Source organism: Gavia stellata, chromosome 2, assembly GCF_030936135.1.
Source record: "Gavia stellata isolate bGavSte3 chromosome 2, bGavSte3.hap2, whole genome shotgun sequence".
NCBI classification, from domain to species: domain Eukaryota; kingdom Metazoa; phylum Chordata; class Aves; order Gaviiformes; family Gaviidae; genus Gavia; species Gavia stellata.
The window spans coordinates 102,114,257-102,130,635 of record NC_082595.1 but is presented as its reverse complement, the minus strand read 5'-3'; the positions used below and the strand labels follow the sequence as shown (position 1 = coordinate 102,130,635).

General features: G+C 39.6%; 2 protein-coding genes across 3 annotated transcripts in view; both read left to right on the top strand.

The window, feature by feature from the left end:
• WDR35 (WD repeat domain 35) overlaps positions 1 to 11,552 on the top strand; it is a 46,584-nt gene extending 35,032 nt beyond the window's left edge. For both annotated transcript variants that reach the window (XM_059833430.1, XM_059833424.1), the window contains 9 exons: positions 1,377 to 1,580; positions 3,466 to 3,612; positions 4,832 to 4,964; positions 5,947 to 6,057; positions 6,903 to 7,067; positions 8,106 to 8,246; positions 9,043 to 9,199; positions 9,856 to 10,096; positions 11,245 to 11,552. In XM_059833430.1, coding sequence (XP_059689413.1) covers positions 1,377 to 1,580; positions 3,466 to 3,612; positions 4,832 to 4,964; positions 5,947 to 6,057; positions 6,903 to 7,067; positions 8,106 to 8,246; positions 9,043 to 9,199; positions 9,856 to 10,096; positions 11,245 to 11,392 — 1,447 coding nt within the window. In that variant the 3' untranslated portion in view covers positions 11,393 to 11,552. The remainder of the gene's footprint in view (positions 1 to 1,376; positions 1,581 to 3,465; positions 3,613 to 4,831; positions 4,965 to 5,946; positions 6,058 to 6,902; positions 7,068 to 8,105; positions 8,247 to 9,042; positions 9,200 to 9,855; positions 10,097 to 11,244) is intronic.
• Positions 11,553 to 12,634: 1,082 nt separating this feature from the next.
• Positions 12,635 to 15,366, top strand: TTC32 (tetratricopeptide repeat domain 32). The gene is made up of 3 exons (XM_059835462.1): positions 12,635 to 12,758; positions 12,870 to 13,031; positions 14,187 to 15,366. Exons 1-3 carry the CDS (start codon positions 12,635 to 12,637, stop codon positions 14,312 to 14,314), a joined length of 414 nt encoding a protein of 137 aa, XP_059691445.1. The 3' UTR covers positions 14,315 to 15,366.
• The last annotated feature ends 1,013 nt before the right edge of the window (positions 15,367 to 16,379 follow it).

Here is a 16,379-nt window from a genome sequence, read left to right as displayed (position 1 = left end):
GACTGGCCAAGACAACTTACTTTAAAAGTTTGTCCCAAAAAGCATTCCTTCCTATGCAGTTGTGCTTTCATCTCCAGAATGTACAATCTGAAAAACAGGATTTGATACCTACATGTTGAAAGTTTCTGTAATAGAACTGTAATTTTATTAGTTTGAGTATGTAGGGTGAAAGTTAGTTTTGTGAGTCTTCATTTTTACTAATGTCTTGAACTAGCTGAAGATTTTTTAGAGTTTTGAAGTCGTTCATGCTTTTTGCTAGTACCATCTATTTATTTAATACACAATGACTGGTAGTTCTGCAAGTTTGTGTATCAGTAAAAGCTTTATATCGTAAAATCACAAAATATATGTCAAATGCTGTTCACCTTGCTCCAAAATTGCCGTGAACTTAATTTTCGTTATGCAAGGAAACCTACAATATGTCACATATTTATAGAGAAGAGATGGAATAGAAGTGCTGAATATAAAGCAGATATATTCTAGATCAGAATGGGACAGTGCCCTTACTGCTAGAATGCAACAAACCAGGTAACATGTGTCGCAGATTGATTAAATTTGCCATACCGTTTTTCTCTTGGTTTCATTGATGTCAGTGATGAGCACCTGAGTGCACATCTAACCTTCTCAAATTGAATCAGAAATACTGAGTTGATACTGCGTAAGCATGGCTTAGGTCACTGAATACAGCAATAAAGTTGCTGGTTTTGTCAGTGCCCTACTGCACTGACTTTGTTTCACAATGTCCATCAGTCAGTCTAAATTTATCTAGCCTTATTTTTGCAGAAAAGTCTAGAGCTCACTCAAGCACCTGATGGATGTAGGTTGGCCTGAAAGTAGAAATTCTGTATTTGCAGAACTAACAAATGGGGCAGTACCAGTACAAGGTTTCCCAAACTGCCTTGCTCTCCCAGACTGCTGTCCTAACTGGACAAGGAACATCCAGATGGATTAGAAGGATAACTTATTTTTCATGGCCAATTTAGTTGGAGGCCTTCAGACTGAGGCTGCCATCAAGGCTTAAAGTTATGATATATGCATAGGTAGAAATATCTAAATGGAATTGCGCTGAGACCAGTAATACATTTCACATAGGACAACTGTAATACTCAAACCCTGCCCATTCCTCCCAAGCCAGTGTCCATTTGAACAGCTGAACAAAAGAATATTAGCAATTACTTGAACATCTTTCTATGAGCAAGTACTGCATAGATCACAGAACGTACTGGGGACAAACATACAACTGAATTAAGATTAGTTAGTAAACAATACAATTGCAGTAACTTGAATGTCGTCTTTAAATATGACTAGTTAAATGGATCCTCATTTAATTTACTTTATAGCTGCTTTTCCATCTATCATGTTTGTTTTTCACACAGGCGTCTCCTGGCTGAAGCTGCTCTTCAGAAGCTGGATCTGCAGACTGCTGAACAAGCTTTTGTACGTTGCAAAGATTATCAAGGTATTAAATTTGTGAAGCGTCTAGGCAACCTGCAGAGTGAGTCAATGAAGCAAGCAGAAGTGGCAGCCTATTTTAGCAGATTTGAAGAAGCTGAAAGAATGTATCTGGATATGGACAGAAGGTAATTGCATGTAGTCAGCAGCAAATAAAGAAAAAAAGTCTGGGGAAAAAAAGAGCTTGCCTTAATAAGGAATGGCTCTTTTAGCACTGAGACTCTTTACCAGTTTCTGGAAAGACAGAAAAGGGTCAGATGGAGAGTATTTTGTTGTATCCATAGATAACCAATTCTATATGTAAATTCCAAACTGCAAAACCTCAGCTGCTCTAGGTAGTGCTGTGTTTCATAGACGTTTTCGCAAGTATTTTGTCAGTATTTTAACTGGGATTCCAAAAATACAAACAAACAATCTTAACTAATGTTTAATTTATGTACTGTTGCTCTTAGCTAGTAGCCAAGTACACATTCTTTCCAATTACATATACAAACAACAGAGTTTTTAATGAACTGTAATCTCTGGAGAGACAGAAAGAACTCTGGATGCAATTGTGGACCAATCAATGGAATTTTTGCTCAGGAATGAAAACAAAGCAAAATTACAATATTACTGGGAAATATAAATTAATGCTAAGTAATTAGCTAGAGCACTCCCTTTATTGAAAAAGGATAATGAGAAATAATAAGCAGCAGTTGTACGATGTAGCCTGTAGGTGGTGGTCAAACATGGAGAAGCATCAATCACTTACGCACATTTGAAATTTTTAAGCTTTGATTAATGGAGCCGTGATAAAAAGTAGGGAATGATGGAGAAAAAATTATTTCTTCTTTCATGCTGTAAGAATGAGAAACCTTCCTCTTCCCCAGTCAGGAGGAGGGGTGGAAGGCAGGAGCTGGGGAGAGATGCACGTTAGAGCCTGGTAATGGAAAACTTTCTCGCACATAATTAGCCCATGGAAGTATGCTGGTTTGGAGAAGTGGACTGCCTCATAAGCACTTCAGTCACACTGCAACACTGCTTTTTAGATATGGCATATTCCTTTCCACATGGCTGAAGAGAAATTTGGCCATTATAGGATTGCAGAAGTCAAAGACTTACTTTTTTTTTTTTACTGGTTTCTTCAACAGTAGAGCATCTTGTTCTCCAGCTACAAGAATATTGGAATTCTGTATTGACCTTATGTGTCTCCTCACCACTAGAAAAATCTTGATGAGGACCTACCATAAATCAGGCTGAAATAAACCTATTTTTCAAATACAATTTTAAATTTTTAGAGAGATGCTCTTATTTAGCTGATGGCACTGACTTGCTCTTGCCTTCCTTAACTCACTTGTAAGTTCAGGGTATTTTTAAAAGAAGTGTGTATATATCTCTCCCATTTATTTTCTATGCATCTGCAGAATTACTTCTATATGAAGTAATATAGAATTATTCTATATGGTGGGAAAAACATGCCAGACACATGGTGGGTCATATGAATGCACGAATAATAAAAAGGAAAGGCTACTTCTGAGTCCTTGCTCCTTCATCCAAAGTCATCTTGAATCTGAAAGAGAAGTCTCTGAAATCCATTTTATTCTATCTCAGCTTTAGCCTCCATTATCCATATTCCTTGCTCCTTGGCCTTTCCCCTCATTTCCCTTCTGCTTTTAGCCTTTTGCAGCTGCTGTCATCTATTGTAGCAGTCAGCAGTGAAAGATAAAGAATGGTATACAGAATAAGAGGAAACCTGGAGTAACATCAGCCCAACTGTCTTGCCAGCTGCTCATTTAACTCCTCGCATAGGAGTATGGCTAATAGGGAAGTGCATATGTATGATATAATCTGTGAGCTTTCTGAGTATTTGCTTTTATGGAATACTGTTTAAATTGTAAGCAAGCTGTCAGGGATCATTGTGATACCTGCGATATAGGTTATGAATGTGAAAATACTTTTGGATGCCTTTCTCAAGATTTTTGTTAGCTATTTTATTGTCTTTGACTTTTTCCTGCTGTTTTGTGTTTATATTAGAGATCTTGCCATTGGACTACGGATAAAACTGGGAGATTGGTTTCGAGTATTGCAACTATTGAAAACTGGCTCAGGTGATTCAGATGATGCCCTTCTTGAACAAGCATACAATGCTATTGGAGATTATTTTGCAGACCGTCAGAAATGGTATGTTCTGTAGTGGACTTAGTAAGAAGGAAATTACAAAGCAAATGATAAAACTGATGGCAAGATTTAATTTATGAGGAGGAACAGACGTCAGAAAGTCAGGATGCAATACATGAGATAATTTTGGAATGATGAGATTTAGCTCAGATCTTTAGGGTTCTATCACTGCATATACCTTTTAAACAGAGACCTGGTGATCAACTATCTAAAGAATGAAGGTGATAAAAATCTCAGTTTTGCCAGAAGTCTGTTTGCTACAAAGGAGGTGGGGGGGTGGGGGGTGGGGAGAGAAATACCTATACAGTTGTATTAGGCTGGATATAGAAAATATTAAAGGAAAAAAAACAAAAGTTGAAAAAAAAAAGTAGGAGGGAATTATTAAACATCATTGAATTTCAAAACTAAGCACAAACTTTCTAGCATGCTTAAACCCACAAATATTTGAAAAGGTCCAGACTTCTCTCTGACCTGGATCCGTCTTCAGCTATTGCCCAAACTGGGCACACAAGGAAGATTTTAAGAACAGTGCACACATGTAATGGTGTTTCTCCAGAACACGTTTTGCAGTCAGGTGCTTACTGAGCCAGAAGTGATGTCTTCATAGTTAATAACTTGCAGAGAAATTTTATTTCGTGAACTTTTCTTGTTGCCTTCTAAGTCCATGTAAACTTTTAGCATCCAGAACACACTGTCTATGTCATAGAGTTCCACAGCTCCACTATGTATTGCAATTACTCAAACTACATTATCACAAAGAACTTGGGTCTCAAAGCAGTTGAAAACTTGTGGTCAGATCTTGAAAGTTGCTTTTTGGATGCTTTGGGTAACTTTGGAGAATGGTCTTGGGGATCTTAGTGCACGCGTTTTAAAAAACGGAGGCACAACAGTAAAGCTGTTTTGTGAAAGTTTAGTTGTAAGTTGTCCGTTATCAGCCATGATCTGTGCAGATGTGGGAATAGGTTTAAGATTCCTTGACTTCCTAACCTTATGCTAGTCAGAGAATCAATGTTGCTACTACTTCAATATAATGAAAATTAAAACTTCTAGTGCATTTTATAAAAACAGTGAAATTCTAGCTACAAAAGCTCTCTCAAGCAAAGTTACCTATTTAAAATAATGTCATTTTAAATTTACAAATGCAAAAGGCTTACACAATGAGAAGCTTCACTTGTGTTTATATATCAGAAGCCACCACATATTTTTTTTTTTTTCTTATTAGGTTAAATGCTGTACAGTATTATGTACAAGGACGAAACCAGGAACGTTTAGCTGAATGTTACTACATGCTAGAGGACTACCAAGGACTGGAGAATCTAGCTAACTCACTTCCGGAGAATAATAAATTGCTCCCTGTAAGCAAAAAGCACCTTTATTTTTCATTGTCTTATGCTCAAGTGTTTTTTTAAAATTTCCCATCTTGGGGGGGTTAAGAAAGAAAGAGAGAAAGAATGCAGTATATGATCTACTCACTTAAGCATAATGGTGTTACTTTGGTATTGATCTCCAGTATTACTGTTGTTTTCATACTCCACCATTCTTCTTTCCCCGTATTGTCCAGGTTCCCCAGAAAGACCCGATTATTCATCTCACTTTATGGCCACATGGCCAAGTCATAATTCACTGCTTCCCTCCTCAAATTGTGGCATTCTCTCTAAAATAGCTATGCTTCACTGAGGAGTCACTCCTCATGGCTGGACACTTCAGCTTTCATTTTGTTGTCTAGTCTACACTGTTTTTTTTTTTTTCCCCCAAATTCTTCCTGGTTGCTCTCCATGGTTTAATGCCTTACATGGTAGCACTGGTGGTAATGCTAATGTACAGTGAAAATTGAAGATACTCTGCTGAAAGGAGGGAAAGTAAGTGGTATAGCCTGAAATGACCTACTACGATATGACAGATATATCAGTCACTTTAAAACTATGATATGACCAATGAATCCAAAATGCTTGAAAAATGCAAAACATGCTCAATTAATGCCATTTTCAGTTGTTTGAAAAAAGCAAGACATAGCACTTTCTTTTTAACCTCTTTCTAATAGGGAGGTTTCATTAAATACTCTAAGTAGTAAGAACACAGTTCTTCTGGTATGATTTGATTTGAAAAAAAATTTTTAAAATAGCTTTTTTTTAATTTAGAAGCAGTGTGTGAAAGTAACATACTGTTCTAAAGATTTACAACAGTGTGTATTGTCTTCACAGAATCCATGAAACAAACAACTCCTTTCCCCCAACTTCTTGGAATTAAAATAAACAAGATTGTGATAGTATTGCAGTTGCTATGCAATGTACTAAAAACCTTGAAGTGAATTTAACACTGTGCTGATGCTTTTTGCAGGATATAGCTTATATGTTTGTAAGAGTGGGGATGTGTGAACAAGCTGTGTCGGCCTTTCTGAAATGTAATCGACCAAAGGATGCGGTAGATACCTGTGTACATCTCAACCAGGTAAAACAGCAGTAGATAATCTGCTTTACAGATGCCAATTTAACAGTGAAATTTCTATCCTAATGCCCAGTTAAATACAAGTCCTTGTTAAGGGTCTAATGATTCTTTGTGATTTCTGGAAAATTCGTACTTCAGTGCTTAAGCCAGTTATCTGAAATTAGGATTAGACCATTGGAGGGACAAAGCTATATGCAGCAGTGCTACTTCTGTGGGGGTGTGTGTGATAAGCATGCTCAGCAAACAGACATTTGTGGCTTTTGTAGAGCCAGGCTGTGCTGCCTCATGATGGAACGGGAGGAAGACTGGAGAGCTTCTGGATGCTCATTTTCCACACCCCCCTACTTGTACAGATGCAAATATATTTGTGGCTGCGTTAGGATGTAGCTGGAAAAAAACTGATCTGAAAAATGATCTATATGTTTACAGCTAGAGCTGTTCCCCATTATCACTAACCAGTGCAAATGTTTGTATTATTATTTGTGCCTTAAGCTTATGGGCTGAAGTCCTCTTTTAGACATGCTTTTGAGAGTCTGAAATCCACATGTCTAGTTATGAGCAGCAATGAAGTGATTTTGCAAAGCTTTTACCAAAGCAGAAGCAACTGCTTTGCATGTGGTTTTGGACAGAGGGCCAGCATTTGTTTCACAGGCCTGCTGTATCACATGATTGGCAATGATGTTAGCATTTGTATTCTCTTGCTTTTTATGTTAATTTTATAGTAGCCTGGTTCTAAATGGTGATGAAGTATTGCATGCAAATGTTGCAGACTATTCATGGATAACCAGCTTGTTCTGAGAATGTATTTGAAAAAAATGAGGTTGATAATTGTCTGCTTTCATTTCTAGTGGAACAAAGCTGTGGAGCTGGCTAAAAATCACAATATGAAAGAGATTGGATCCTTGTTAGCCAGATACGCAAGTCATCTATTGGAAAAGAATAAAATCCTTGATGCTATAGAACTTTATCGTAAAGCCAATTATTTCTTTGAAGCTGCTAAGCTCATGTTCAAGGTATTGCAGGTTTTATTTTTATGTCAAATAACTGTGGTTTTTGACTATCTCTTATTTCCATGCTACTTTTTATTTTCTTGGGGTTATTTTAATGTTAACAATGTCCAGGCAATAAGCAGATGTCATTATACCGGCTACTACAAAGATGAATGCAACTCCTAAGTTCAGGTATCTCTATCTGAAATAGTTACCCTGGATGTCCTCTGTAGCCAATGGAGAGGAGACTTTCAGGACAGAAACCATCAGATTTTGAGACTTTCACTTCAGAATGAGATGAACTGCACCTCAGAAAAGGTCCTGTGGCCCTGCATTGCCTAGTAAAGGAGTATAGCAGACTGGCCTAGTTGCAATGTCCACATTATTTTATATGTTGTGTGGATTAGTTTTATTTCCTTTATTTTTAAAAATAGCAATGTCATTAACTAGAAGTTAAATTTTGGTATTTCTTCAATTGGTATCTTCAATTAGAAACTGCTGTGGTGTGCTTTTAAGATAAAGATGTTGCTTAGATTTGGTTTGGCTGCAGAGATTTCTGTACATAGCTTATAAAGTCTGTAAAAGTGATACGTAATTTTTATAGCAAATATTTATAGTTTTTTATATATAGATATATATATTTTTTATATATATATATATATATGTTACTTTCAAAAGCCATTCTTCTTTCCTGGGAAAACCACCAGACCTTATTGAAAGCTATGTATTTCTTAAACTTGAGTATTTAAGAATCACTTTTTTTTTAGTTTATTTTTATATTAAGTCAATAGACTTATACATGGTTACACTGATTTATCCTTCCCAAGAATCTGGCTTTATATACTTGCTAGCTAAATAAATAAAGAATAATGTACATTCTTCACTTTGACATTTTTATTTATAGTTCTGTTTGCAGTCTAAATTATTACATTCAAATGCAGAATCATTTTTGGCATGATTTCCTAGTTTTGTACAAGCATGCAATTGTCCAAGAGAATGAAGCGACTCTTCTAATACTTTTTTTAAAAATCTACATTAAATTCCTTGGTTTTGTTTTTTAAGATTGCAGATGAGGAGGCAAAGAAAAGAACAAAGCCTTTGCGAGTTAAAAAGCTGTATGTTTTATCAGCCTTACTTATAGAACAGTGCCATGAACAAATGCAAAATGCACAAAGAGGAAAAGTTAAAGGCAAAAGTTCAGAGGTAGAGTATCTTCCCCCCCCTTTCTGAATTCTGGTATGTGCTACCTAGTCAGAATAAATAAAGCTATCTTCATGTGAGGCTATTATGTTTTTTTAATAATGCTTTTTCCTGCTAAGAACAAAGCTTTCCTTAAAGCAAGTCTGCCACGAAAACAGATTGTTTAAAGCATTATTTTAAAACATTTAAATCATATGTATTAATAGATATTTTTCTTCCTAAATTTAATGTTTTTCTTAATGTTTTCTCTATAACAATGAAAATCATACTAAGAAACTCTAGATATTTTTTTTCCTGCAAGACTCTCACTTTCCTGTCATTTAGGAGTAAGCATCAATCCCAAAGAGAGATCTGTGATTAGATAAGCTATGTTAGCTATAATTTAGCAGGGAGACAGCTCCAGATATGGGGAAAGCAAATGGAAGTATTATTTTTTTTTTTTTCTGCTCACACTTTCATCTTCATATGCACAAATGAAATAGTTTAAACAAAGTTTTAAGAGATCTGGTGTTGAAATGCAGTATTAATCCAAACTATGAACCAGTCTGCAGATGTGCACAGAACATATTTGTACACATGTATGTGATATTTATCTTTGAAAATCTGCACCATATGTTCTGCCTGTGCACTGTATAAAATGCCTAACAATGTTCACTTTAGGTTCATGGATTTATATTTTCCCTAGTTAACATAGATAGTGGTGTAATCACCAAGTACAGAAAAGTTCTTTTCATATATCCCTATTTCCTGCTGTATCTGTTTTGTATAAAAATTACTTGTGATACTGCTTTGTTTTCAGACTGCTTCGGCTTTGGCTGGTTTGCTAGAAGAAGATGTTCTTTCTTCAACTAATCGCTTTGCAGACAATGCTTGGCGAGGAGCTGAGGCTTACCATTTTTTCATACTTGCACAAAGACAGCTCTATAAAGGTTCTGTAGATGCAGCACTTAAAACAGGTAGGACTTCATTTTTAACCTCGTAAAGAAACTGTTCTAATTTTACAGACCTGCACAGCACATAATTTCATTTATAGTTGGCACATTTTTCTATTCTTGCTAGATCCATAGAATTTAAAACAAAACCAAATAATGCATTGAATATGGCTACAGTCAAGATACCTGGAAAGTATTTTCTTGGAGACAATGCAAATCTAACTTACCAAATATTACCTGGTTAAACTGGACAATCTCTGTAAATGTTCTGTTGACTGTTTTGTTTATTTCCTTAAATTATAAGGCATGCCTGAATTCATATCAGCCTCCCTGTAGAGCTTCATAAAAAAATCTGTGGGAGTTAGAGGAGCAAATAGTGCCCTATACTTTGTCCAAGTAATGAAGGTCCGTTTCAAGTACTTTTAACATGTTTAAAAAAAAAAAAAGTGGCTAAAACCCACATTTTACTTTCCCAGTCAAATCTTGGTATTTTTATTTATTTTTTAGAAAGTCTTGAACCACGCATGCTTCCCGGTCATGTCAATGAAAAGACTTTGGTTCATTGTATCCAATTTGTAAGATTAATACTGTCTATTAGTAGCAAGTATTTAATACAGATGCTTGCACTTCTCAGAAGACATGTAATAATTTCCTTGAATATTTTTTTTTTCATTTCTTAGCTCTGCATTTGCGAGATTATGAAGACATTATCCCTGCAGTTGAAATCTATTCCCTTTTGGCACTCTGTGCATGTGCAAATAGAGCATTTGATATTTGTTCAAAAGCCTTTGTTAAACTAGAATCCTTGGAAACTCTTAGGCCAGAGCAGAAGCAACAGTATGAAGACCTTGCTCTAGAGATATTCATGAGACATTGTCCGAAGTATAACAAAAAATCTGATCTGGATGACATTCTTGAGAGGTGGGTTTATATTTATATTATACTGTAATAATTCTAGCATTTTTTTTTTCTGCTGTTGTCTGTATTTTGGGTTTTAGCACGTTTTGTGTGACCAAGTTAATCAGGTGCTTTGCCGCTTAAACGAAATATTGAGCAAGAATGATGCAGGTGTTAGCCAGTTTGCAGAAAGGGTAATACAGTACTATTTTATTTGGGAGAATAGACACTGACTGTATTCGAGCAACTGAGCATAAAGATAGTAACTTCATCTTAATTTGAAGTGCATGTGGACAGAGCACAGGAGTTTCAGGACCTTTGATAAGGTGTCACATGCCTTAAAAGTAATAATGTTACTGTTTGCATCACCACTGTGGTGTGATGGAAATGTCAACAACTGAATGTTTAACCATTATTAAGCAGTAAGTCTCCAGTGGTTTATGAATTACCTAAATCAATATGGTATGAGAAGATGAATATGTCAAGTGAAAGAATTAGAATATGAAGGGCACGCTTAAGGGCTAAGTCCTTGGAGTGGCTGTATCCACAATGGTGTCTTTGACATACAAATTCCATGCTGTTAGCAGGAAACGTGAGTATGGAAATTGATTGTGAATCAGTTTTCTTTTTAACGAATAGAATTTTAACCTGTCTTTATATGGTTGGACTTGATGATCTTACAGGTCTTTTCCAGCCTTAGTGATTCTGTGATTTGATTTTGACTGTGCAGATGTACAGCATCTCACTAGGGGTTTTCATGTTGACTCTTCAGAGGAATAAATGTAATAGTAGTGCAGGTGTCTAATTGTACCTTACCTTTATATGGCCTTCACTGCCTCTTTTCACTTGATCTTTTGGATCTGCTGGTCCTGAATTGTTGACTATATGGTTCTGGGGGTGTACATTCTCTTGTGTGAAGATTTACATACTTGGCTACGTTAACAATGAAATGTTACGTGATTTAATAACTTCTCATCAAAAAGTGGCAAACAGCTGAATAGAGAAGCAGAATACAGATGAGTATCACAAGTTTTGTAACTAGCTGTAGGCACACAATTAGGTATTTATGCTGTTTTGCAAATTTCTACAAAACAAGGCTTCGTTGCTATTTTAAAACCATGGTTTTATTCTTTCAGCTTTATTTACTCTTCTCTTGTTTTGTTTTTAAATAGTGGAGATGGGAAACTTCCTGTATGTGTTGCAACAGGAGACCCTATCCTGGAGTATCGATTCTGGATGTGCAGTGTATGTAAGCATTGCATGAAAGCCAAAGAAGCAAGCAATTATAACTTCTGTCCTCTGTGCCACAGTACAGCATAGCAGAACATAAAGGACTGTTTATCCTTGTAGCTGTTATGTCCCCTAAAAATACCCTCTAAAACGTTACCGATGTACTGTATTTTAAAATACAACTTGGGTACTGTGTTGTAACAGATAGTGCCACTATTAGAGAAACATTTAAAAAAACCCAACGAAAAACCCACAGACAAACCTTTACTAGTTCCATTTATGTGAGGAAACAACTGTGTTAATAAACTCTATTTTTTTGTTACTTTTACAACTTTTTAAGGTAAAAGCATTCTTTTCTCATTGTAAATTGATCCTAGTTTCAAAACCACGTGAACTGCATGTAGGTTCACCTTAATAGGTTTTACTCTGAGCAAGCTCCATTTTTTTTTTTGTTTTCGTAATTCCATAGGAAATTACTGAGTTTTCTCAAAATTCGGTCTTTTGAAGTAATTCATTCCTGAGTTGAAATAATGCCACAGTAGTGGTAGTATTACCAAGTATGTTTTTCTACTGCTGTTTTACTAGAGCGATGGTACCAGTTTCGGCACACATCTGTGCTGTCTTCTTTTGCCAGCTGTATTTAAACCCACCACAGCAATAAAGGGCTTGCAAACATTTAGCCATCAGTGCCGTTAGCCTGGGTTCTCGAGCTTCGGTGATGTCTTCAGCCAGTTCAGGAAACCTCTATGCCCCTTCAAACATTTGCATGACTTTAAGTAGCTGGAAGAGAGCAGCTGGCATCTGTTGAACAGATTTCAGGAGCTGAACTGTCACCCTCGTTGTGCACGAAGGATTACGGAACGCTGTTCTGTTCTGGGCCGGGCCGGGAGCCCCCGCTCCCCGCTGCGCGGCCCCGCATGCCGGCCGGGCAGCAGCCCCGGGCCTTGACCTCCCCCGCGTGCCTCACTTCCCGAGAGGGGCGCGCGAGGCCTCTTCTGCGCCGTCTTCCGCGGCAAGCAGTGCCTCTCCGTCAAACAGGTACGAATAACCCCCGTCTTGTGTATTCAGCATTACTAAACATTTTTGGTCTCTCCTGCTATGTGAGCTTCTGTCTCCTCCGTGGAAACGTCTATCAGAGGGCTCTGCCACTTACGACACGCCGCGCTCCACCGGCAGGACCCGTGGGGGGCCGCTTACCAGGCAGCGCCCTTCGTCCGTCCCCTTCACGGCTCCCCCGGCGCTCGGCTCCCGTTCCGGCCGCTGCCCTACCCGTGACGTAACGACGCGCCCGTCCCGCGTGACGTCACTCCACCGCCTCCCGGCGCCGCTGGCATGGAGCGGGAGGCGGCGGGCGGCGCGGCGGAGCTGCTGGCGGCGGCGCAGGCGCAGCTGGCGGCGCGGCGGCTGGCGGCGGCGGAGGAGCTGTACAGCCGCTTCATCGCCCGGTGCGCGGGGCCCGCCGCCGGCCCCGCCCCCGCAGGGTACGTGCCGGGGCGCGGGGGGGGGGGGGGGGGCGGGGGAGGCGCGGGGCCCCCCGTAACGGCCGCTCTCCCTCTGTCCCCGCGCAGCGCCGACCGCGACCTCGCCACCGCCCTCAACAACCGGGGCCAGATCAAGTACTTTCGGGTGGAGTTCGCCGCTGCCATGGAGGACTACACGGCCGCCATCGAGTGCCAGCCCGGCTTCGAGGTGCCCTACTACAACCGGGGCCTGGTGCTCTACCGGCTGGGTACGGGCCGCGCCTCGCCGCCCCTCAGCGCGGGCCGGGCCCCGGCGCCCTCGCCGCGCGGTCGGTCACGCCAGCGCCGCCGGGCCCGGGGCCGTTCGCCCGGGTGACCCGGGGCCGGGCAGGGCGACCCGGGCGTGAGCGCCGTGAGCCAGGCGGCGGCCCTGGGCCCTCCCCGCCTGCCCCGGCACCGCCTGCCCACGGCTTCCCGCCAGCCCCTGTCGGCTGCCGCCCGCCCGGTGCTCTCCCAGGGCTGATGAACAGCCGAGAGCACTGTTCTATCCCAGGATTCACCCGAAGCTGCAGGGTAATTCCCTCCATTTTGGAGATGGAGGGACCTGCCTGGCACCGGCCAGGGAAGGACGTCACACCAGAAATAAATGGTGCAGACGGAGACACGTTTTTCTCACATAATTGTAGGACGTTTCAGCTATGAGTCTGCCCTGTATGCAGTTAGATACCCCGATTTGCAGATGTGCTGCTCTGTCATTTGAAATGATACTATTCAGGGAAAAACGGGGGGAAAGTTGCAGTTTCAGTTTAGGGAGAAATTGCGTTGGGTTGAAACTAGCAAACTCCAAACATTGCCGTTAAACCTAAGATAAAGCATCTCTTAAGCAGGTGCAGCCGTAGTGAGCGCAGCCTCAACTTGCAGTGGGCTGTCAGTCACCCATCTCTGGGGAATTTGCTACCCAAGTTTTGAATGTGCCTGAAGAAAATGACACCCCTGTTCCTTTTGTTGGAGCTTGGCCATTGCAAAGTCAAGATCCAGAAGCCGAGGGACTAGTGAGAGCACTGGGAGAATGGAGCCTGACCAAGGGCATCAGCTGGGAAGCAGTGAGCCTGTGGTCTGGGTCTAAGGCAGCCTGGCTATTAGTTAGTTGCCTGAGCGTGGGCCTTTTGGCTCCTTCCCTTTGCATAAGCTGGCTGAATTGAGCCTTAAGCCCATTTTAAGTTCAAAAATAGGCACTTGGGTTCTTGCTCTGAAGACCTTTGACTTGCACCTGGGCCTCTGGAGAATCCAATGTAGTGGGTCCAGTAAATACAGCTGCTACTTTTTGTTAGTGAAAGTATTGGGAGTCATTCTTCAGTTGCGGTTTGTGAGTTCGAGCAGTTACAGAGAGATAATTCGTTTGTTCTTTCTTTTTTTTGGGACAGGATGCTTTGATGAAGCCATGAAAGATTTCAGGAAAGTGTTAGAGTTAAACCCCAAGTTTGAAGATGCTGCATTGAGTCTAAAACAGGCTATTCTTGATAAAGAAGAAAAACAAAAGCGGGGTTATTGAAAATGCAGCTAGTGGTGTGAAAATGTTCTGCTAAACACCTACATGATTTTTGTCATTGGTGGATGAAATACAAGATCTGTTATGACCTACTGAAGAAACCTAATTCTTGGGTAAATAATTTAAAAATGGATTATGATTGCAAAATAAACTATTTTTGGATATTGTTAGTGTTGAGGGAAAGCGTAATGTTAGATCTGTGTGAGATACTTGTACAGATTTTTTTACAGAAGTACTTCATAAAGATGTTGGAAGCTCAGTAACAACTAATGAAGTCTGTAGTTCTCTTATTAAAACTGTGGTTTTGTACTCTTTCATAGATTGTTTTGAACAGTCATGAGGAAGAAGAATCAAACTATAAAACATTTAAATACTTAAGATTGGATTATGAGAAGTACAGTGATTTAATAATAGTTTATGCACATCTAAATGTAAATTTGATTTAAGCTAGAAGTGCAATTGTTAATTATAAGGTGTTGTCCTTGAGAAGCTGTGGTAACTAATTTTCTTTTCAGTTCAGAGTGTTTCTGTGTTAAGAAACACTTAACAAAAACAGTAAGATCTTTTTAGGTAACACCATCTGTACCTTGCAGGAGGAATGTGGTATAAGCATTTAGTTCGTCATAAGTTCATTCACTCCTAGAGGTAGTTTTACGTTATGTAAACAGGTAGGAACAGAGCATACCTATTTTTTGTAATCCCGTTGTAAAAGTATTAGATTAATAATTGAATGAATAAAAATGAACGTGTCCTTTTTATCTCATGATTGTCTGTGAAGAGCTTATGGTAGAGATTGTACTTGGGCTATTCACAGTAGGAATTGTGGCTTTCTCCTTTTCATTGAAAAGGTCAATTGCTTGAAAAATATAATGTGAAATCTATCTGATTGAACTGGCTGCGAAGACGCAGGCAGCTTCATTTCTCACATGATAGGAGGTACCATTGCTGAAATGTATAAATCATCAATAAGAAACACCTTTGCATGTTCATAGCAATACAAGTTCTAATAAAAGAAATACTCTTTGATTGCCTGCGTGAGCATTAGGATTTTTTTTAAAAATAAATTATGCTAATGACAGTTCTGCTTTTTGTGGTGAGTTTCTCCATGGATGATCCTGTAGCCTGCACAAGTGCAGGGCTCACGGAAGATGGTGGGACCGTTTTGGGGTAAGTCATGAGAACAGAATTGAGCCTCTGAACATCTTTCCCAGCAACCTTACTGAGATTGCTTTCAGCTTTGCTATGAAACTCTGCAACAGCCACAGTGAGCTGATCTGGAGCACAGGGCTGAGAAGATGCTGCATTTACCTCTTGTGCTCCGTGACACTTGACAGCAACAATTTTGAAGTTACATAAATACGATGCATGATAGCAGCATGTAACCGTTTACAGTTTGGAAAGCAGGCTGTGATGTCATAACAATGACCGTTTTTTTCAAAAGTTTAATTTTGGACTTCTGGATGTATTAAGCAGATGCTTTGCTTTCATTTTTATATCTTGGTGCTCTGACTCCAAAACAACACTGATAATTTAAGGACTTGGCACGTTTCATGCCACCTCAGTCCCAGAAACTGAGAAATCATACCAACTCTTGGTTGCTGGTGAGAAGGTGAGCTAGGGCTAAGCCTGTTCCTGACTTACCGTGCCAAGAAGGTTAAAAAGACAGTACGAACAGTTGAATATGACCTAAGAAGTTTTACTTTGAGAGGAGAGATCACAGATGTGGTTCTGCACAGAACATTGTTTAAATGGCAGGATACAGATAAAAATCAAAAGATTAACAGCAAGTAAGTATTTTAGAAAACAAAGATGCGAGTAATAATATCCCTCCTACTTCCCAGCTTGTGTTGTTTTGTGAATGTTGCTCAGTTACTTCTAATGCATTCGTTGTTGGCACAGAAATATTTCACTGGACTGGGAGCAATTTGATCACAGATTCTCCACGATACTTCCTTCTCTCTCCTGTAAGAAGATGAACTGTCATGGTGCGTTTTGGCATAGTTTGGCATTCTTTCAAGGTAATTTTGGCCGGTAAGGTTCTCACACACATTTGCCCCTTTCACATGCA

Coding starts and splice junctions, on each gene's coding strand:
- TTC32 (XM_059835462.1), top strand. CDS start 12,635: ATGGAGCGGGAGGCGGCGGGCGGCGCGGCGGAGCTGCTGGCGGCGGCG. Junction 12,759..12,869: donor CATCGCCCGGTGCGCGGGGC/CCGCCGCCGGCC, acceptor TGTCCCCGCGCA/GCGCCGACCGCGACCTCGCC. Junction 13,032..14,186: donor CCTGGTGCTCTACCGGCTGG/GTACGGGCCGCG, acceptor TTTTTGGGACAG/GATGCTTTGATGAAGCCATG.